At 45.6% G+C, this 22,443-nt stretch overlaps 3 protein-coding genes across 5 annotated transcripts in view; 1 reads left to right on the forward strand and 2 right to left on the reverse strand.

Annotated features, from left to right (window-relative positions):
• Positions 1-986: 986 nt before the first annotated feature.
• Positions 987-3,592, reverse strand: LOC143342070 (uncharacterized). Of its 2 annotated transcripts, XM_076765564.1 has the most exons (2): positions 2,506-3,592; positions 987-2,379 (listed from the first exon to the last, which is right to left on the reverse strand). In XM_076765564.1, the coding sequence occupies exons 1-2, from the start codon at positions 3,574-3,576 to the stop codon at positions 1,270-1,272; spliced, it is 2,181 nt and encodes a 726-aa protein (XP_076621679.1). In that variant the 5' UTR covers positions 3,577-3,592; the 3' UTR covers positions 987-1,269. The 2 variants fall into 2 exon arrangements, with proteins under 2 accessions (XP_076621679.1, XP_076621671.1); XM_076765556.1 differs by having other exon boundaries at positions 987-3,592.
• An 879-nt stretch (positions 3,593-4,471) lies between these two features.
• The window catches only part of Kug (FAT atypical cadherin kugelei), a 316,166-nt gene continuing 298,194 nt past the window's right edge, over positions 4,472-22,443 (forward strand). For both annotated transcript variants that reach the window (XM_076770881.1, XM_076770890.1), the window contains exons 1-3: positions 4,472-4,550; positions 14,539-15,423; positions 17,056-19,769. In XM_076770881.1, the coding sequence (XP_076626996.1) occupies positions 14,627-15,423; positions 17,056-19,769 (3,511 nt within the window). In that variant the 5' untranslated portion in view covers positions 4,472-4,550; positions 14,539-14,626. The remainder of the gene's footprint in view (positions 4,551-14,538; positions 15,424-17,055; positions 19,770-22,443) is intronic.
• Positions 5,594-6,666, reverse strand: LOC143344643 (uncharacterized). Its single transcript, XM_076770903.1, has 2 exons — positions 6,341-6,666; positions 5,594-5,891 (listed from the first exon to the last, which is right to left on the reverse strand). Exons 1-2 carry the CDS (start codon positions 6,617-6,619, stop codon positions 5,817-5,819), a joined length of 354 nt encoding a protein of 117 aa, XP_076627018.1. The 5' UTR covers positions 6,620-6,666; the 3' UTR covers positions 5,594-5,816.

The following is a 22,443-nucleotide window of genomic DNA, read 5'->3' on the forward strand; positions in this document are numbered from 1 at the left end:
ATTCGTGATCTTCGAATCAAGTGATAATGAAACTCCAAGACAATAATGGCAGATTATTACCAACTGTCGTCATTCAAAGAAACTATAACTCTCTTTGCAAGATCAAAAGTCCCCGATTCTTCATTCGTATTGATCGTAGATTGTAACTAGACGATTAAGTAATATCTACTCCAATAATTTGTCTTTAATTGTAGTTTTGATTGCGGCTGGCAATGATAAACGATTAACTACGATATATGTGGATGGGAACGGTTACCACTTACCTGGTATTTAGTTGTAAATGTTACCTTGCCCAGTAAATTAAGAAATCTCATCAACCAAAGATGTTACGGGTCTCTTGTGGGCGTGTGCAGCTCTGAGATGTAATTGGAATCTATACGAGTGCAATGCTATGTGGCATAATAGTGTTGCATATGTGTGATTAATAGCATAACAAAACTGCATGCTGCGTGGCCAACGGAGTAGCAACGTCTTTTTTCATTTTTTACAGTAAAAATCTATCTTGAACTGTGGAATATTTTTTTTTTCGTTCCCATATAATATAAGTAATATTATTCCATATATCTTATAAGTAATATTATCCATTTCTCAGACTAATATAACGTACGTGTAGGATTTCGTGCTAATAATTGAATAGGACATTTCATCTTGAAACGTATGCCTCAAAAATCATTGTAAACCTTTGTTTGTGGGTTATTCTTACAACTTTAATCGCCCAACGGAGAAGTACTGGTTTAGTTACTAAGTTGGTTGAGTTCATCTCGAGGAGCTATCCCCGTCGTAAAGTTTTGTAATTTTTTATCTTTGAAGTTAAGGAACTGCCTAGAACACGATAAAAGTAGAAACGGCGCATAATCTCGGACTAATGATCTGCTCAGTAACTTGGAGCAGTGAATTGATTGTGTTCCGAGTAAGACGAACAGTTCTGTGATAAATGGATGGGGACATGCAAGACTAGCTGCTCGGGTAATAAGCAAGCCATTAGATCCTGAAACCGGAATTTATATCAATGCAGATGTACATTACATTTGTGAATTACTTAAATACTTTTTATAACGCAATTAAGGATTTTTATTTACATCGAGGAATATTTAAAAATATAAACACTATACGATCTTTCGTTATTTTAATAAATTTAGTACAAAACACTGTCTACGCGTACCTATTACAATCTATGAAACTATGCTTGTTGCGTAGAATGCAGAAAGTACTCGTAAATATTTTCGAAATATCGTATTTGACGCGATAAACGCTACGTTTACGATAAGCTTACGGGTAGAATCCTTTCGCGATTTTTCGTACTTTATCGATTATAATGCTCTCTTCGTTCTTCGATTTATTTTGTTCCGCCTTTATAGATTTCTTCACCTCGGCTTGGAATTCTGCCTGTACATCTTTCTGTTTCTGTGACGACTCTTGTTTGGATTTCTGTGATTCTTCCTTCCACTCCTTCTGCTTCTCCTTTCCGGCCTGACGTTGTTCTTGCATATATTTCTGCGACTCCTCCTTCGACTTTTGTCCTTCCTCCTTCCATTCCTTCTGTTTCTCGACTCCAGCTTGTTGTTGTTCTTGCATAGATTGCTGCATCTGTTGCTGGGATTGTTGCTGTTCTTGCGCAGATTTCTGCATCTCCTGTTGGGACTGTTTCTCACCTTCCTTCCATTCTTTCTTTAGCTTTTCCTTTTCAGCTTCTTGCGCAGATTTCTGCATCTGCTGTTGGGATTGTTCTTGGGATTGTTGCTGTTCTTGCGCAGATTTCTGCCTCTCCTGTTGGGACTGCTTCTCACCTTCCTTCCATTCTTTCTTTAGCTTTTCCTTTTCAGCTTCTTGCGCAGATTTCTGCATCTGCTGTTGGGATTGTTCTTGGGATTGTTGCTGTTCTTGCGCAGATTTCTGCCTCTCCTGTTGGGACTGCTTCTCTCCTTCCTTCCATTCTTTCTTTAGCCCCTGCTTTTCCTTTTCAGCTTCTTGCGCAGATTTCTGCATCTGCTGTTGCGATTGTTCCTGAGATTGTTGCTGTTCTTGCGCAGATTTCTGCATCTCCTGTTGGGACTGTTTCTCTCCTTCCTTCCATCCTTTCTTTGCGCCTTGTTGTTTCTCCTGCCACTCTTTCTGCTTCTCCTTTTCGGCCTGCTGTGCTTTTATTTCCTCCTCCTTCCATGATTTCTGCTTTTCCTTTCCGACTTCGTGTTCTTCTTGCTTATGTTTCTTTCCCTCGAGATGTTTCTCGTGCTCCTTTCCTTTCCCTTTCTCCAGTTCTTTTTCCCAACCAGCCTGCTTTTCTTTCTCTTTCTCCTTTTCAAGTTGGTGTCCTTCTTGCTTGCCTTTGTGCTCCTTTCCTTTCCATCCTTTCTCCTTCTCTACCTCTTCCAGCTTTTCCTTCTTTTCCTTTCCCTTTTCCAAATGCTCTTTCTTGTTCCAATCTTTTTCTTTTTCTACTTCGTGTTCCTTTGCTTTCTCCTTTTCCGGATGCTCCTTCTTTTTCCAATCTTTCTCTTTCTCGACTTCCATTTGCTTTTCTTTCTCCTTTTCCAAATGCTCCTTCTTGTCCCAATCTTTTTCTTTTTCTGCTACGTGCTCCTTTGCTTTCTCCTTTTCCAGATGCTCCTTCTTTTTCCAATCTTTCTCTTTCTCGACTTCCATCTGCTTTTCTTTCTCCTTTTCCAAATGCTCCTTCTTGTCCCAATCTTTTTCTTTCTCTAATTCATGTTCCTTTGCTTTCTCCTTTTCCGGGTGCTCCTTCTTTTGCCAATCTTTCTCCTTCTCATGTTCAATTTCCTTTTCCTTCTCCTTGTTCAGATGCTCCTTCTTTTTCAATTCCTTCTCCTTCTCAAGTTCAATTTCCTTTTCCTTCTCCTTTTCCTTCTCCTTTTCCAGATGCTCCTTCTTTTTCAATTCTTTCTCTTTCTCGATCTCCATTTGCTTTTCCTTTTCCTTTTCCTTCTCCTTTTCCAGATGCTCTTTTTCTTTTAACTCCTTCTCCTTCTGATGTTCAATTTCCTTTTCCTTCTCCTTTTCCTTCTCCTTCTCCAGATGCTCCTTCTTCTTCCATTCTTTCTCCTTCTCCAAATGCTCTTTTTCTTTCAACTCCTTCTCTTTCTCCTTTTCAACTTGATGTTCTCCTTGCTTTTCCTTCTCCTTTTCAACTTTATGTTCTCCTTGCTTTTCCTTCTCTACTTCGTGTTCTGCTTGCTTTTCCTTCTCGGGCTCCTGTTTTTTCGCGTCCTTCCCTTTCTTGTTCTTCCTCTTACCTTCTTGCTTTTCTTTCTGCTCCTCTTTTTCTTTATTCTCTCCTTCCTTCAATTCTTTCTCTTTTTCCTGTTCCTTTTCTTTTGCCTTCTGTTTGGGTTCCTTTGCCTTCTTCTGTTTCCTCTTACCGCCTTGCTCTTCTTGCTGTTCCTCCTGTTCTTTCAATTCTGTCTTCTCCTTTTCAGCTTTGAGGTTCCCCTCCGCCTGTGCCTCGTGTTGATGTTCGTTCTTTTTATCTTTGTCTACTTGAACTTCTTTGTCATGTTTCGCATCAGCGGAGTGAGATGCTTCTGCTTCCTTGCCGGAAACAGGCGCCTGTAAACGCATCGAATAACACAATGTAGTACACTTCTAAGGAATCATGTTCGTGTAACATTCGTTATTACTAAACTTTCAAAGGTACTGAATAAACTGTTACTTCATTATCTGCAGTAATTTGTATGCTTTTTGAATATTCAGAACGTACTAGTTTAATAGTGTGATACTATTACGATGCAAATTGTGTTACTCTATAAACGTTAACGCGTTGCGTTTGAAGCTTTGTTGCAATACGTACAACCTGAGGTTTAATCTAAAATATGTCATAAATACGAACTTGCCTCTGCTGCTGAGATGTATTTATTGCTGAGGGAATTCACAACTTGTTCATCACATTGAACATTCGCTGCAAAAGCAGCGACGAGCAAGATAAGTACGAACTTCATCTTTGAACAGAGTACGTTCGCCAGAGATCGCATATGTTCGGTGTGGGTGAAAACAGCGGTTTATATACCTGGAACCAGTCACGTGCTAGATCGTTGCAGTAACACAAGTGTCATTTCCATGAAATATTTTCTAAACAGTGCCCATTGTGCTCCATATAGAAATATATACTTATCAATCGACTCACCAACAGTTTAAACAGCTTGGATATAAATTACAGACTATGGTTTTTAACGCGAGGAGAGCCACGTGTACGTGGATACGCGTTGGTTGATGACTTACACTTATTTCCTTGGATCTCTCAATTTTATTCACAGAAATTATATTTGTATTTATGTATTTACGTTCGAAACAAAGATCTCCTACCCCTAAATTTTCCTACCCTTTACAGAGAAATGTTGGGTCTATACTTGTACTTATAAAACGTCCTGTCGCTTATATAATGATATCTGTAATTTTAATAGAAAAAGAATCGTTTTATGTGGTATCGTACTAATATTTGGATACATCTTTTCAGTTTCAGGAGCGTTGGGGCACGCTTTTCTCGCGAAAAAGGATCCAGAGATACCAGCGATAAAACAACTTCCGTGCAGCTTCAGGTAATAATTTTTTTCCTGTTTATTACGTTAGTAATAATATTGCTCTGGGCGTGTGAAAACATGTAAATCTAAAGAGACTTAATATATTCGGTAGATAGCGACCGTGAGAGCCAAGATCGCGTATACGTGACAGCGGTCGAGAATAGTTCTTTAGTGAAGTCACGTGTACGTGATAGCAGACATGGAAGTGTCAAGAATTTAATTTCATCGCGTATAACAGCCTCGTAATTAAAACAACGTTCCAGAGATATTAAATATTAATTGTTACGGGCCATCACGAATTATCTCGTACAGATAATTTACCCTTATTGCATATAAGTATATTCATAATAAATCAATAAAAATAATGGATAGATAGCTTGATAATTTCAGCATTGAGCTTAATAGATAAAGTGGACAATGTGGAGGAAAAATAAAGATCAGCATGTACCAGAGATATGTATATTTATTTATTGAAAAAATACAAAATAAGTTATACGATACTATACCTTGTCGTGAAAGCAGTTTTAAGCGAGGTTTCGTTTGTTTCTTGTTTTAATTTAAAATTAAATAAAATTATCAGATTTATTTTACGTTGTATTATGTAGAAACGTTTCCTTTCAGACGATCGCCAAAAATGGCAATTTTCTGGCATTGTACTTTTGCAATCATCGATGCTTCATCTCGTTCATACTCGGTATAACCGCTTTTCACTTTGTACGGTTCACGCGACGCACGGTTCGAGATAGAAATCGCAACCTACTCTATTTTGTGACGAACTGGTGGTTCCTATTCTGTCATTTCAAAGCGGAAATTACTGCAGCGATGACTCGTTCGATTATCATTTCACGAAGTAACTTTGACCGACGAATTGATTAGGTTTCGGGCCGAGTTTAATGGTTTCACGATAAATAGGATGTTCATAGAATACGCGAATAAGGGCATGAATAGGAGCAGCTGCTTTGTCACCAAGCAAACCGTTAGATTTTTAGATCTGAACATGTTTATTATTTAGTCTTAACTAGCATCTGATATATATGGACATTTTAAATAAAAGGGATACATTATTTGTGGTAAATGCGTCCGTTTTAATTCGATACAAAGCGTTGCATATAGTATTTGGTACTAGCTATTGAAATTTAGTGTTCATGAAATTCTTGCAGATATATCCGAAATAATACACTATACTCTTTCCGTTGACAAAAAGCTCAAATAACATGTTCCTTGGATTTACGCCGGTTATCGTTCAAATGTCCATATTATTTAGGTATGGGTTCGTTGTCCTTCCTAGCCCTGGACTTCTTGGGGCATGGCAGCTTCAAGAAGGGATCGCCTGTGTCGTTTAACTTTGCCCATGAACATCTGCAAAAGACATGGAATAAAGTAATACCAGAATTAGAAAAAATACTATTCTATATCGCAACGCGTTTTAATGATAGAATCTACATCCGAAATCGCGACTGTAATTGACCTATCGTGGATAAAGTATTTATGCTTTCAGCTTTCAGACGATAAACGATAGTCACTTTAATCGTGAAATGTATTGCGTATTCTAGCGATGCTTCGAGCGATATGCACAGAATGTCTCAGGACTGAAGATACAACTGTGCAATAGATAATTGCACGCAGAATAAAATTTGTTCGTTTTCGAAAGAACCGATTTTGAAGATTAATTAGGTACGCGAACTGTAGAGTACGACTTGAATATCGATGTAAGTAGAAACGATGAGTAGTGGACAGACGCGCAGTCAGGCAAATAACGGCGAGAATTAGAATATATTCTAAAATATGTAAAAAAAATGAGGACTCACCTTCATCATCTCGTTGCTGCGTTCGAAGTGGGGCCTCAGAAGCTCACCACCGGGCAGAGATATTATCATTTCCTGGTACTGTTTCAAGCCTTCTTCGAGTTTCGCTGCTTCCTCATCACCTTCGTCCTTCTTATCGTCGTCCTTCTTTCCCTCGTCTTTCTTTCCGTCGTCTTTCTTCCCCTCGTCTTTCTTTCCCTCGTCTTTCTTTCCCTCGTCTTTCTTCTCGCAAAGAACGACCGATGCGAGGAGAAGAGCCAACAAGAAGTATGCGAGTTTCATGGTGACGCCGGGCAATTGTGCAATCTCAAATCAGATTTCATTGGTGCCAGGTTAAAAGGGGTTTATATAGTCCGAAACTCCCACTTATCGAACCGCCAAAACATCGTAACTGTCAAGGAAAGTCATTTTTCAATCAGCCTATTGTCTACCGACGTGGAACAGTAAATGACGCAATTACTAATGGTCGACTCATCTAATTGTTTAAACACTTTGGTTATAAATTAGGGTGAAACGTAAATGAGTATAGAACGGTTGAATTATCGTAATTCTTTCAACGCTTCTTGGAAGTTATTTTCGCGAATAAAAACCTATTAATTTCACTTATCGCTGTACGCGTCACGTAAAGCATTGAAATATGTAGTGGGGGTCATTGTTATAGAAAGTTGTGCATTTGCACAGTATGTGAAATAGCTATATTTCTCCATAAACAAATACAATGTTTTCAGCCTGAGAAATTAACTACACGTGGTACTTTCCTGTATGGCCAGTAAATACGTCAATAATGTATCGTTGATCGATGATAAATGATATTTGGTGCCCGTCGTTGTTCGTTTGATAGCTCTATTGTCTTCTAATTATAACGTTTATTGCTGATGTTATAGTTCTCAGAAAACTGCCGTCACTCGTGCAATAAACCCAAGGATAGCCAATGCGCGAAACGACTTTCAGCGTTTATCACGCACGCTACACGTTCCTTCGACCACCAAGCATCGACCAATCGAACTAGCAGTTGAAAACGCTCCCACCAATTACCATTCGTTCACCGAGAACCGGTTCACGGTACCCAATAGCGTGTCTCGTTTCGAATAATCGAGAGGCTCTCCGAGCCAATCGGGCCGTAAATGCCATCAAACAGAAATACCGTTAGAGGAAAGCGTGTAAAGTTCGACAGTCGCGTTCGAGACACCGCTCAGTCAACATCTTAATCAAAAACAGTCGATCGATCGGCGTAACTCACTTTCGACGCGACCTTGCTACATTAATTTATCGTAGAGACCGGTGTAGTCGCGTCGTTTAACAATACGTTAAGTGCTAGACAAATTTACGACTCATCACCTGTCACCGCTTCACTGGTCACTTCTACTCCTACAGTCGTCTGTCATTGTCAATATTCCGTAAGGTTCGTTGTACGCGCATAAATCAATCGATCAGGCTGTCTGCCTTTCGACACGAACTCTGAGGTTTCGCAACGACTCGAGAGAATTTTTATATTTTTTTATTCGTAAGATTGGGCAGGGGAGAATTTTTACTAGCAAAAAAGGGCTTCCGAGGCTTGGAAATTTAATATCGGGTTACGGATCCCAAATAAAAGATTTTCCTAGGTTCGACTACCTGTACACCCTTATCCCTTGCGCGTGATTTCCAACGTGCGGTCGACTGGTCAACGAGAAAGAGATTATCTCGCATCGAAATACGCGGCGATTACGGAACCTTCGAGCACACCTGCTCGACCAGCCACGAAACCGGTGAAACGAAAGGTCGAAACGCGGAAAGTCTCTGTCGTGGGAACGTTACGTTGTCATCCTTGAGCGCCTGGTAGCGCTCTCCTCGCGTTCCTGAGAAGCGGGCGTACTTGCGTTTATTTCGGTGCGCCCTTGGAACGATAATCGCGAACAGGAGGCGGCGACATGCGGCCCGCGATCACGCCGGGAGATACGGTTTGATAAAAAGCAGCCTCGCCTCGGCGTCGCAGCGGGACACAAAAGGAGCCGGTCGCGACGCGAAATCGTAAAGAGCATTTACGCTTCGCGGAAATCCGAGCGAAGTTAGTCAAACGTTGCCGGGAACTGCGAAATAATGGCTTTTCCAGCCGACAGGCGCGGGCTCGCCGCGAGATAAAAGGGGCCTCGGTGTCTCGCTTTGATGAAAACGCACGCGTGATTATTAAATACGCGGGGGAGGAAAAGAAACGATTTCCTCCGCGACGAGAAGAAGAATGGAACGCGCGATCGCAAGAAACGACAGCTTTTCTTGTGGCTTGCCATCCTCCACGCGGATGCTTTTTTAGCGGCGCTTTTTTCGCGAAAAATATAGGTCGATGCGCTCTCGCGAGGGATCCTCCTCAGACAACGCTTTTGTACTCGCTTGAACTTATCGAAATTCGAAACATCGATTAACCTGTTAATCAGATTTACACCTGGAACGCGTTTACTTTACGCGTTTTCTTTTTCACGCCTGCGAGTTCGCGCCCCTGGGAAAAGGTCGCTACAACGATGGACGACATTCGTCGTCGAAACTGGAAAAATTAATTCCACCGTCCATTCTCGCCACCCCTCGGTCCCCGTGGCGACCCTGGGCCGGTCGTTCCGCAAACGAATGCGATCGCTCGTATTGTCCAGCTAAAATACCGACGGCGGTCCGGACTCGTATTGTTTTCATTCGTTTTCAGCGACCGCGCTCCGGACGATCCTTCTTTCCCCGTAGCTGGCGACGGAAATCGCTCGAATTTTCGCGACTTCCTCTTTCGTTCGTCCTCTTCCGACAGTATCGGTAGGGAATTGGAAAATTAAAATTACAGGCTGGGTAAAGAATGCTGTGCAACGCAAGAACGGAGACTGTCAACAGCTCTCCGGCTTCAGAACCCCCGAGGACTCCTTATTTTATAAAGCATCGGTGAAACCACGTTTCAGCGGATTCTAGCTTCCATGTGGACAACATGTAGATTTATTTAGATATTGCAAAGTTGCTTGGAGAAATGAAAAACAATAAAATCGTCGTCGTAGAATGAGAAACCCACTTTTTTACATAAAGAAAGTTACTGATATGATCGGTGAATAATAAAAGGAAAGTCGATGGGCGTCCAAAAATAGCATTCGTTAGCATTTTGAAACATTAAAATCCTGCAATCCATTCGGGAGTTACGATGGTATGAAGATTCACTAGAACATGACACCTGCTCAGACATGAGGTTCTCGATAAAGAATTTTTTTCTCGAAAGTGCGTCAAAATTCGAGGGTATGACTATTCACCAAAAATGAATATAACTAACCCCCCTAGCTAAAAATAATTTTTTCAGAACAATTTAAAATTTTTTTTCCCGCCAAAAAATTTAGACAGCTACGTTGCTTGAAAAAATCCAAGCCAATAAAATCGGTATCGTAGGATGAGAAACTCACTTTTTTACATAAAGAAAGTTACTGATATGATCGGTGAATAATAAAAGGAAAGTCGATGGGCGTCCTAAAATAGCATTCGTTAGCATTTTGAAACATTAAAATCCTGCAATCCATTCGGGAGTTACGATGGTATGAAGATTCACTAGAACATGACACCTGCTCAGACATGAGGTTCTCGATAAAGAATTTTTTTCTCGAAAGTGCGTCAAAATTCGAGGGTATGACTATTCACCAAAAATGAATATAACTAACCCCCCTAGCTAAAAATAATTTTTTCAGAACGATTTAAAATTTCTTTTCCCGCCAAAAAATTTAGACAGCTACGTTGCTTGAAAAAATCCAAGCCAATAAAATCGGTGTCGTAGGATGAGAAACTCACTTTTTTACATAAAGAAAGTTACTGATATGATCGGTGAATAATAAAAGGAAAGTCGATGGGCGTCCAGAAATGGCGACATCGATCTCCTTTCGTGGATCACGCGATCGCGCGAGAATTGTCGCGATCCCATTGCCGCGTTTTCTCGCGGAACATCACAGCCCCTGGTCAGATTCGATCTTACCGCGATATTTTCTACGCCTCCGGGTCAAAGGTCGACGTTTGTCGGTTTGTACGATTTTAGCCGCGAGCAACCGTTCCGTGCTTTCTCGTCGGAACAGGCCGCGCTGTTGACGTATCGGAACCGGTCGCTGGTCTCTGTTCCTTTCCCACGACGTGACGCGAAAATTTATTTTTCGTCGTCGTCGGATAAAAGCATTGTGTCGTTACAAAACTCGTAGCTGTTAACGTTCGTTGCGCTTCGCTGGACTCGCTGCAGACGATATTTCACGAATCGTAACCCGTCGTTACGTAGAGGTCTCCGCAGCACGGGACGCGGCAATGTTTTATCGTTCGATTTTGAACATCTTTCGACAATTTTTTCGTTCGCTCTCTGGTCGAAGTTACGGTAAACAAATGTAATTTCCGCGAGACACTGAGACTCCGTTTCGAAACGCGGTCCGGGTTCCGTGACCGAGAGTGTCTCGAGCAAGGTAGTCGCGGAAGGTTAGCCTCAAGGTTAACCACGAAGGACTGGGTGCGCTGGCAAGGAAACGCAAATGTTCGACGGCGCCAACCTGGCGCACCGGACCAGCGTCGTTCCGTTTTACACGCGCCGAGGAAATTGCAAACCTGAAAATACCTGGCGACATTTACGCGGTCCTTTTATTGCGACGCTCGAATCGTCGGGCTCGTTTCCTCCTCGCGACGCAAAATGGATCTAGCGCGCCTTCGACATCCCCGATCACAAATTCCCTCTAAATAATAAACACGATTTCTCGCATAAAACGCGACGCGTCTGGAAATAAAACTCTCTTTCCATGTTAAAATTAGTTTTAATCGGACTCGCGATATTTTTCCATTCGGCAGCTTTCCAGCAGCGCCAAGTCTCGGAGTTCACGCTGCGTTCGATGCGTCTGGTTTAGGTTAAAAATCGCCGCGCCGGCGAGTCGTGAAACGCGACGATGTTTGTCGTAATAACTGTACCTATAATCATGGCCATTTTACGCGGCGCAAGAAACGTTCGGCCGACACGGGAGTAAAGGAGGAACGCTTGGCGATAATTAGCCGATTTGTCTCGAACGCTTTTTCCGCGACGCGAGCCGCGCGCAACCGTTAGCGGCGCCGATGCAGAAGAGAACGTTCGAAACGCGAGGCTGGTTAGTGGTACGAGCACCTGTTAAAGAAAAGAACGAGACGCGGAGGCTATCGGCTCGCCTGTAATCTGGAATCGTTGCTGGTTAAGATGGAATAACCGATTATTCGGTTAATCGGAGTAAAAGAATTCTCGCGTAATTGATATGGGATTCCGGAGGCGACGGGTATATAAACAACTTTCTTACTGAAAAGTTACACAGTCCTGTATGCATTGATAACGGCTGAAAGTCGCGGCTGGAATGCACCAGGGTATAAAATTGTATTTAATTAGAGAGATTTCGTACGTTGGAACAGGAGATGTTGAGTATTCGCGGTAGAAGGCAGAAGTACCTGCAGAAATCTACTGCAACGTGTAGAGAGGCGGCCTTGTTTCGATGAAATATTGCAGATTTTATACGAAAAGCGTACTTGTAACTTTTTACACAGATTCGAAGCCATTATGAGGGCGATGCTCTCGAAGTTGGAGTTAAATGTTTTAACGTTTCTCGGTGAAAATTCGTACGAGGATTTTATTTGGGTTACCGATGACGTAACGTAGTCGAATTGAACATTTCCAAAATTTTCGCGAAAGCCAGAACGACGAATACTCCGGTTAGATTAACTTTCAGAGCGCTTAGTAAGTAACTAGTTACGATGAATGTTGAATCAGACCGTGCGGCACAGTTTAATTATAGAACACATTTATTATTACCGATAGAGAACTGCTTCTGCTCGGCTCTATTAACCTGACTACCACTCCTGCAACATATAGATGACACGTATTAGGGTCATGTCGAGATCTGATTGTCGTAACCTTGGTTGTTGCACAAGAGGTACCGTTCGATACGATCAAATGGTCGCCTTAGAATAATGGAGAATTGAATCGAACTGTGTATTTATTTACCAATGGAAGTAGCAAGCAGGCGGTGGTTATAGTTGACCGTGCTCTACCAATTAAAACTCAATCGCTGTCGATACTAATTCTTAACCGTAAGAAGTCCAATTGCTTCTAAACGTCCTCTTTGCCAACGTGGTCTAATTTACATTTAGATTCTAACTGCGAGCTCCATTGTTCCCCGCGTCCTGTAGCGCGCCAAACTCAAACTAAAATGACCGAAACGTTCATTTTCCGTATGTTTAATATTTTCTACTCCTAACTTTAAGGGCTATTGTCAAGCATAAATTGTTCTACTTTCCTGAGATCTAGAAATAAGATCTCGTAAAAAGGCTTCAAGTCGGTACAGAGGAAAACAGTGAACCGGGGATTCGATCGTCCAAGAAAACAGATGTCCAAGTCACGGTGCAGAGACGCCGACACTCGATCCGCGACTTGCCGTCTCCGGGAAGATTAATCGATCATACAGTGGCGCAGAGCCGATCGAAGCGTAACGCCATTACGGGAACGGTCGTGCAGGTGCCAGGGCGCGATTCAGCGATCATTTCGACCGTGACAGTTTCAGCGGCGGAGTCTGATAACAGCACGAAACACTGTGCCCGATAACGCGTACCGCGATTTTGCCTATCTTCGAACGTCCACGACTACCCTCTCGATCGGCACTCGTGCTCTCGAAACTGGAGTTCCTCGCCGGTGTTTCCGGCGGTCGTCCGTGTCGATCGATGCGCTCGAGGACGATGGAGGTTCGGGGGTTCGGTATCGAGCCATCGATCCGGGCGGGGAACGGCCGTGGCAACGCGCTCGGCTTCGAATCCAAACAGGCAAAGTAGACTCGCGTGTCCTGCGCCACTTAACCCCGCGGACTGTTGAACGAATCCCTCCGAGAGTAAATTACATACACCGAGTTGGAGATGTGGCAGTTAAAATTATTGTTTGCACAACCCGAGCGTAGGAATGTTAGGAAGTAAATGTTGCTGAAATTGCCGTAGATACTAACTTTGAATTGTAAATCGTTACCGCGAACTCTTTACGCTCCGATCTGAACTTCCAGTAATTCGCCAACTTCGTTCCCTTCGACGTTAGATCCCGGTCCCGGAACGGGAATCTTTTAATCGTTATTAAAACGCTTCACAGAATAGAAATTATCGTTCTCGTTCGACGTATCCCTTAAGGTGTTTCGATAGAATTTTATGGCGATCGAATAAAATCGAGTATCGCGTTCTCCATCGGAACGTAACACGACGATAATAACAGAGGCGATAAGTCGAGCAACGATAGATCGTTCGCGCGCAATTTAACGCTGATCGTGTATCGGCGGCGCAACAGATTTACTTTTCACCGGGCTCGATAGACACGGATATCCCCGGGAAATTGGAATGTTATTTTCCGCGCGTTAAACAATTTTCGTCCTGGATGCGTTTCCGATTGGTATCAATTATCCTGCGAGTATCAAATTCGTAAAATTCATCGGCTCCGCGGTGCGTGAAAAATTATCGGCGAAAATCCCCGAGGCAAACCGTCCGAGCGTAGGATTTCCGACAGAAAGATCAAAAAACAATTCTCTTTGATTGAATTTTTTCAAAGGATCCGCCCTTAAAAACACACCCACTGAATTTTACATCTACGATATTGACTACTGACCGCATATTCCCTATAAAATAAATCGTGCAGAATCATCGTGCGGCCTTTCGCAGTCCGGTATCGAGTGTCACTGTCGCGTCATTAAAATACGATCACGGAAGCTTGGTCGAGCACGAAATCGAAGCGTGGAATCGAATTCAGATCGTCGACTTTCAGGGAATCGTTGGCAACTTGACGCGAACGAGTCGACTTCTGTTGCACAACGCGTTCATCGATCGAGCGTGTATAGTCGACGGAGGCCGGGCCCTTGCTGTCAATAGCCCTTCCTTAACTCCTTCGGGTAAACCGTCTACTCATCATGCTCGATCGAGCGGAAGCCGGTGGCTGTCGTCAAGGATAACCCGGATTTAGCGCCGCTGCTCTTACTTCGTCCAGCTCCTCCAAATCCGTCCGACCGGTCGAAGGAAAGCTCGTCTGGATTTTGTATTATTTAGGACTGGTAGCGTACGGTCTCAGACCTCTCCTCATCTTTCCCAACTTTCAAGATCCCCGTGTCTACCGCATAACCGAAAGTCACGAATTCTGTCAGGCAATATCCCTCGAAAACATCCTCGTCGCACGTCGACGCTAACGTATATCTGCGTTCTGTTTTCAGTGGGCAGGCAGCAACGGGGAGCCGTCGTTCAACCGGAGAAACGACGGATTTATCTCGCAAACCCCGCTGACGATGAGCTAGCGACACGATGAGGAGGATGAAGCAGCGCGTGCTGCTCGCCTGGCCATGGTTGTGGCTGTGGCTGTTCGCGGCCACAGCGGGTTCCCCGTCTTCCGACGCGTTCGCATCGACCACATTTTCCTCGTCGGCAAGCGGCGGCGGGGGCGTCGGATCGGTGACCAAACCGTTCTCCCCGACAATCCCGACGTCCACGTCCGCGTCGTTCACCGAGGACTCGGCGAGCCCGCGCGATCGCGAGTTTCGATTCACCCAGACCTCGTACAATGTCTCGATCCCGGAGAACTCGATCGGGAAGACGTACGTGGTCCCGGACGAGAGAATGGGCATAAAGCTGGCGTCGTTGGACAATAGCCTGGACGTCAGGTTCCGTATAGCGAGCGGCGACCGCGACAAATTCTTCAAAGCGGAGGAGCGAACCGTCGGGGATTTCTGTTTCCTTCTGATTCGGACTCGAACCGGTAACGTGGACGTGTTGAATCGCGAGCGAAAGGATCGTTACGTGCTCGAAGTGCGCGCCACGGCGACCAGGGGGGACGGTAAGAACAGAGTGACCATCCTGGAGGCGGACACGACGGTGGTCGTGACGATCCTGGACACGAACGACCTGAACCCGCTCTTCTATCCGACCGAGTACGAGACAACCATAACGGAGGACACGCCTCTGCACCGCAACATACTCAGGGTAATAGCCGAGGACGCCGATCTCGGGAGGAACGGCGAGATTTATTACAGCTTCGCCGAGGAGACCGATCAGTTCGCCGTTCACCCGGTCAGTGGGGTAATAACGCTCACCAGGCCGCTCAGGTAGGTGGACGTAATAGAATTCCCGTGTTTCGTTTGATGAGCCCGCGGATGAGTCCCCGTCGTTGCTCGAACCGTTTACGACGTCGCCGGAGATCTCGCCCGTAGATCTCCAGGCAATTTGTCCCGGGGACTTCGCCTCCTCCTTTTTTGGGATTTTATCTCGGTGCATAAAGGAGACGCGTTCTGGCTGTTAACGCTCGAATAACCGGCTTAACGATGCTTCTAATTTTTCGACGCGTCTGACAGACATTGCCGGGGATCACGCGGCTTCTTGCACGCTTCGAGATCGCAGTTTCTAAAACGGGAATCCCAAGTAGGGGGCGAAATTCATGGTCGAACTTCTAAGATCCACGATCTTTTGCATTTCTCTTAAATAAATTGTTACGTCAAAATTAATTTTAACCCTTAAGTGGATTATTGGGGCCGCTATGGCCCTACACAAGTTTAAGCTAAATTAAGCTTTGCTCCTACCGCTCCTCGTCGTTGTGGCGGGGGTGCAGAAATGCTAGGTATACGCACGCTGGTTGCCAAAAGTTGCAGACCAAGTTTCAATGAAATCCATTCACTATTATAGGAGTTATGGTCGTTTGAAAATTGGACCCTTTTTATGAGGTTTTTTTCATTTTGCGGGGTCAAGGACCAACTTTTCGAATATTTTTGCGATTTATACATATTCTCCACCAAAATACGCGTAGTTTGCTTTTTTAAACATTAAAATCGTCCAATCCGTTCAGAAGTTATGATGTCTCAAAGATACGGATGAAATTTCAGGCCACACATAATATTTTCGGTAAGGAATTTTTTTCTCGAAAGTGCGTAGGATTTCGGGGTATGTGTAATGACAAAAAATGATTGTAATTAACCCCCCTAGCTAAAACTAATTTTTTCAGAACGATTTGAAATTTTTTTTTTTCGCCGAAAAATTTAGGCACCCCTGTCGATTTTTCTTAAAAATTCCATTTTCATTTTTAGTAATTTTGTTTGACGCCCTATAGAAAAGTTGTCTAATACTTTGAGCTCTACTTCAGAAAAAAGTTTCATTGAAATATATTCACAATTGTAGGAGTTATGGCTGTTTGAAAATTGGACCACTTTTATGGGGTTTTTCTCACTTTACGGGGTCAAGGACCAACTTTTCGAATATTTTTGCGATTTATACATATTCTCCACCAAAATACGCGTAGTTTGCTTTTTTAAACATTAAAATCCTCCAATCCGTTCAGGAGTTATGAAGCTTTAAAGATACGCACAAAATTTCAGGGAAACATATCAATGGTATGGTCAGACATGAGATTTTCGGTAAGGAATTTTTTTCTCGAAAGCGCGTAGGATTTCGGGGGTATATGTATCGACCAAAAATGCTTGTAATCGATTCCCCTAGCTAAAAATAATTTTTTTAGAACGATTTGAAATTTTTTTTTTTCATCGAAAAATTTCTGTACAAACCCAGTTTTGCTGCAGAGATGCAACTAAGTAAAATAATTTAGTTGCTATTGAGAGTCCACTTAAGGGGTAATATGGGATAGAAACGATCGCGAAAATTCTCAGGGCGATTCCAAAGGCATAAAGCGATCGAATTTCGAAAAAAATTTCCATACCTGGAACGCTAAGCAGTTTTTTCTTTTCACCCAGGTACTCGGAACGCCCGATCCACGAGCTAATGGTTCTGGCGAAGGACCGGGGGGCCCTGTTCCGCGGAGGCAGCACCAACCGGGCCAGCACCGCGAAAGTAACGATCAAAGTGCGTCAAGTGAACCTTCATTCTCCAGAAATTTACGTGCACCATCTGCCCGACATCGTGGAACACTCGAACGCGGACATCTACGCGATCGTGCGGGTGGTGGACAACGACGAAGGCGTCCACGGTCAGATCGCGAGCTTGGACATCGTGGGTGGCGACCCCGCGGGTCACTTCAGGGTGCGTCCAGCCGGTAGCCCGTACTCCGGCGAATACAACATCGAGGTGTTGCATCTGCTGGACCGGGAGACGGCGGTCCAGGGTTACAATTTGACGCTGCGAGCGATGGATCGCGGCGTGCCGCAGAGATTCAGCTACAAGTTCGTCCCGGTGCACCTGGCCGACCTGAACGACAACGCGCCGGTGTTCAGTCGCGAGATCTACGAGGTGAAGGTCCCGGAGACGGCTCCCATCAACACGCCGGTGATCAGGCTGAAGGTGACGGACGCTGACGAGGGTAAGAACGCGTTGGTGTTTCTGGAGATCGTCGGCGGGAACGAGGGCGGCGAGTTCTACGTGAACGCGGAGACGGGGATGCTGTACACCGCGGCGAACCTCGACGCGGAGAAGAAGGCGTTCTACACGCTCACGGTGTCGGCGATCGATCAGGGGAACGCGGGCATGAGGAAGCAATCGTCGGCCAAAGTGAAGATCAACGTGGTGGACACGAACGACAACGATCCCACGTTCGAGCAGACGGACATGGAGGTATGGATCGACGAGAACGAGCCGGCGGGCACCCTGGTGGTGAAAATCACCGCGAAGGATCGTGACTCGGGCGAGAACGCTTACATCTCGTACAGCATCGACAATATCCAAAAGGTGCCGTTCGAGATCGACCATTTCTCCGGGATCGTGAGGACCAAGCAGGTGCTCGATTACGAGACCATGAAGAGGGACTATCTGCTGCACGTACGGGTCAGCGACTGGGGGCTGCCGTACCGTCGACAGGCGGAGATGCAGCTGCACGTGAAAGTTCGGGACGTGAACGATAACAGACCGCAGTTCGAGCGGATCGATTGCACCGGCCACGTGCCGCGTTACGTGCCGATCGGATCGGAGATCATCACCGTGTCCGCCATCGACTTCGACGCCGGGAACATCATCAGCTATCGTATCGTGTCGGGTAACGAGGACGGTTGCTTCGCCCTGGACTCGGCCAGCGGCGTGCTGGCGGTGGCCTGCGACCTGTCCGACGTCAAGTCCACCGAGAGGATGGTGAACGTCACCGCGACGGACGGCACGCATTTCGCGGACGTGAACGTGGTGCACATGCATCTGGTGAACGCGAAGAGGAACCTGGGCTCCCAGGGGAGGATACTGTCGGACCAGAGCGGGGCGTTCGAGTGCCACGACACCGGGGTCGCGAGACGGCTGACGGAGGCGATCGCCGCCGCGGAGAAGAACAACATGCCCTCGAAGGACGACGATTACACATTGACGCCCAGCCGGTACGGCGAGAACGTGCACACGCCCGAGTTCATCGATTTCCCCAACGAGATCAAAGTGAACGAATCGGCGAGGATTGGAACGACCCTGGTCGAGATACGCGCCAGGGACAGGGACCTGGACTACAACGGGAAGCTGGTGTACTGCATATCCGGCGGCGATCGTGACTCGGTGTTCGGCGTCGATCCCGACACCGGCGACCTGAACGTGATCGGTTACCTGGACAGGGAAAGGGAGAGCGAGTACTTCCTGAACATCAGCGTGTACGATCTGGGCAAGCCGCAGAAGTCGTCGTCGAGGATGCTACCGATCACGATACTCGACGTGAACGACAACGCGCCGAAATTCGAGAAGTCCCTGGCCAGCTTCCGGATCTCGGAGACCGCCCTGAACGGGACCAACGTGTGGCGGGCGAACGCCACCGACGCCGACCTCGGGGAGAACGCGCGCGTCACGTACTCCCTGGTGACCGAGACCAACGACTTCCGCGTGGACCCTGTGACCGGGGTGCTGAGCGTTTTCGGGAGATTGGACAGGGAGAGGCAGGAGATCTACGAATTGAGGATACGGGCGCAAGATAACGGCGGGAAAGGGCCGGACATGCCGCCGTTGCACTCGGAGGCGTTGGTCAGGGTCACCGTGGACGACGTGAACGACAATGCGCCGTCGTTCGCGTTGTCCAGTTACACGGTCAAGATACGGGAGGACGTGCCCGTATGGACGGTGGTGGCGATCGTGGACGCGACCGATCCGGACGAGGGCGCCGGCGGCGATATCGAGTACTTCCTGTCGGACGCCATCGAGAGCGAGGGCTACTTCAAAGTCGACAAAGTGTCCGGTACCATCAGGACTACCCAGAGCCTGGACTTCGAGGAGCGTCAAGTGCACACTCTGACGATAGTGGCTAAGGACAGAGGCGAGCCGTCTCTGAGCTCCGAGACGATGGTTATAATCGAAGTGGTAGACGTGAACGAGAACCTACACGCGCCGGTGTTCGACGATTTCGTTGTGTCCGCGAGTGTGTTCGAGAATCAACCCGTCGGGACGCTGGTCACCACCGTGCACGCCAAGGATGCTGACCCCCTCGGCGGCGACTCCAGGATCGGATACACCATTCGTGGCGGCGACGGGATCGGGATCTTCTCCATCGATAACGAAGGTAAGTTTTACGATTGTTTTGCATGGCTCGACTCCTCTAGAAAGGCTAAGAGTTCACCAGTGTGGATGCACACGACCTGGTGCTAATGCTAAGTCTGTAACGCGAATATCTAGAGTCAGTTGGCCTAGTATGGAATTGCTTTTTTCTATATGCGTGTTTCACTTGCAGAACTTTTATAGAAACTTAAATATTATGAATTTACTGAGGTCCTCATTTTCCATATTGGGCTCATAGTGCTCGTAATATGGAATTCTATATTTATATTTGAAAAAATAATTGAGCTAACACAAAGCTGATGCACTTACCTTATTATAGAAGTTTCACAATTTTGTATATAGTCTTTGTATTTCAAAAGTATTACGTACTGTTTCGTACGATTACGTTTAATGCCGTACCGTGACGAAGATTCGTCGATGTAGTAAAGTTGTGTATCGGAATTCGACATTTTACGGGGTCCTCCGTGGAGCAATAAATTGACTGCTGTCAATTAAACTCGACGCTCATAACCGTTTGACCGTCACACGCAAAGAACAGTGATGAAACGTTCTGTTATCGTTCCACCAGATCGCGGAGACCGATCGGTCCGACACGTTCTCTTTTCGCTCGCTTAAAGCTCGCCTTCGTCGCGATCAATGTCCTTTTGCAAATGTAGACCGCCGGTATTAATGTCAATCCTTTTTTCGAAAGGCTTCCAATCCCCCGTATGCTCGACTGTACGTTCGTCGACTCTCGCGAGTGCAATTTCTACGTACACGTTCGTTTCAATAACGACGACAAGTGGGATCGCGACGATTATTCTTCCGTAAAACGCCCGTTAATGAGAAATTTGAATTTTAAACAAGGTAAAGATCCACCGTCGATATAAACATTTATTCAAACCTCGCTTCGCCTTTTGACCAGCATCGAGAGTATCGAACGTCCGGCTGCTGAATCCGTGATTTGCATTTTAACTTTTTCACCCCCTGGAAGTTTTCCCGATCCCGACGGTGCTCGGTCCGCGTGCAATTTAAATTCATTTCTTTCTGATTTTAACATTTCTGCGAGGCACGACGCAAAAAAAAGGGGAACGAAAAATCTCGTACAACGAAATTTACGAAACTACGCCGTTATGGACGCGTGGGTGTCCTTGATCTGATCGTGTTTTTGAAAACACACTTTCGGTGGAGGATCAAGACTTTGAGTCTGCTAAGCACGAGATAGAATTAATCATTATGGGGGTTAAAAAATAATTTAAATCGAGGACAATCTTTTCGTCGATGCTGTCCAAATCGTAAACTCTCTGCAAATGGTGGCACGTGCCTCGCTTAATCGTCGCGAACAACGCGTTGGGCGCTCGAGGGTCCGCCATTAAATAAAATGACGCGCGATTTCTCGCGAAAGGGGCCCGTTGGCCGTGAACTCGAAAACTGGACACATCGCGAGTCGCGTAATTCAATCGAGCGCGCTGCGTCGGTATTTAATGAGGCGCGACCGTAACTTCGTTTTGGATCTGTGCCACGGAGCGTACTCTCGGATGTAAAAAAAGGCCAGGAGTATCCCTTTTTTATTCAGCGTCCAACTTTTTGCTCCCTTCGGGATCGATCGATAACAGCGACCGGAAAGCAGCAAAGAAGAGGAACAACCGGAGTAAAAAATAGACGCGTTTCGCGGCCCCGCTGTTCCGAAGAATAAATTGGAGCCGTTGCCGCGAACCGGAGCGATTTTAAAGTATTGTTACGCCCGATTCTCCTTCCGGTCGAGATCGAAAGAGGTGGTTCCGCGAAATCACGAACGATTTGCTCGACGCGCCGTTTCCCCTCGCGGAGGAAGCGCAATTCGCTCGAAGTGATTTTTCGTTACCCAACCCCTCCAACTTCTGGCGAATTAGTCGGCTTTTACTCTGGCTACCCCGGGAGAAACGGATCGATTCTTTTCGGTACGATTTCCATGCTGTCTGCGAAATTCGCGCGTTACCATCGGGTCCAAAATTAAAAAGTTAATTAAATGCCATGTCGAGGAAGTCTTCCGACACCTATCGACTTTAAGTAAAGCTGGGGGACGTTTCTTCCACCGATGTTCTAGAATTTATTAGCGAGAACGTTCGCGTTTCTAGGGACCGCGTGCACTCTCAACGTCTCGCTCGTTTCTCTTCGACCGCGATTGCCGTGTCATGACACCATGATTCGCCTAGCCTCGATGAGCAACCTTCAGATTTAGTTCTCCCTTAACGTTTCCCCGTAGCAAACTTGCAAGTCGCATACGGCTAAGGTTGGTTGCAGCATCGTAAAACTACCCCACTGGGAACCGTTCGGCCCGGTCATGTCACAGCATCCTTAACAGGATTTTACGTTGAACTGGACAAATTGACAACCCTAAGCATCCAGCCTTGGTATCATCTTCGTTCGTAGATGTCGAATTTGTTTCGTAACGATTTCACCGCAAGGTTGATAAATTCGCTGGTCGAGAAATTACTCGTACTATTTGCATCGTGGCCTCTTTGAATAATTCTTGTACCTCTAGGGTGTGTGATAATTGACGATACAAGCGGCAATTAGGTTATTCGACGAGGGAAATTTATTTTAAACAAATTACGGAAGACTTGTCTAACGCGTCTGCCCAATCGTCGATATTTCTACTTGTTTTTAGGTGTTTACGTAAGCCAAGCCATACTTGCTCATTTTCAGCATTAATATTG

This window comes from Colletes latitarsis, chromosome 1 (assembly GCF_051014445.1).
Source record: "Colletes latitarsis isolate SP2378_abdomen chromosome 1, iyColLati1, whole genome shotgun sequence".
Taxonomy (NCBI): domain Eukaryota; kingdom Metazoa; phylum Arthropoda; class Insecta; order Hymenoptera; family Colletidae; genus Colletes; species Colletes latitarsis.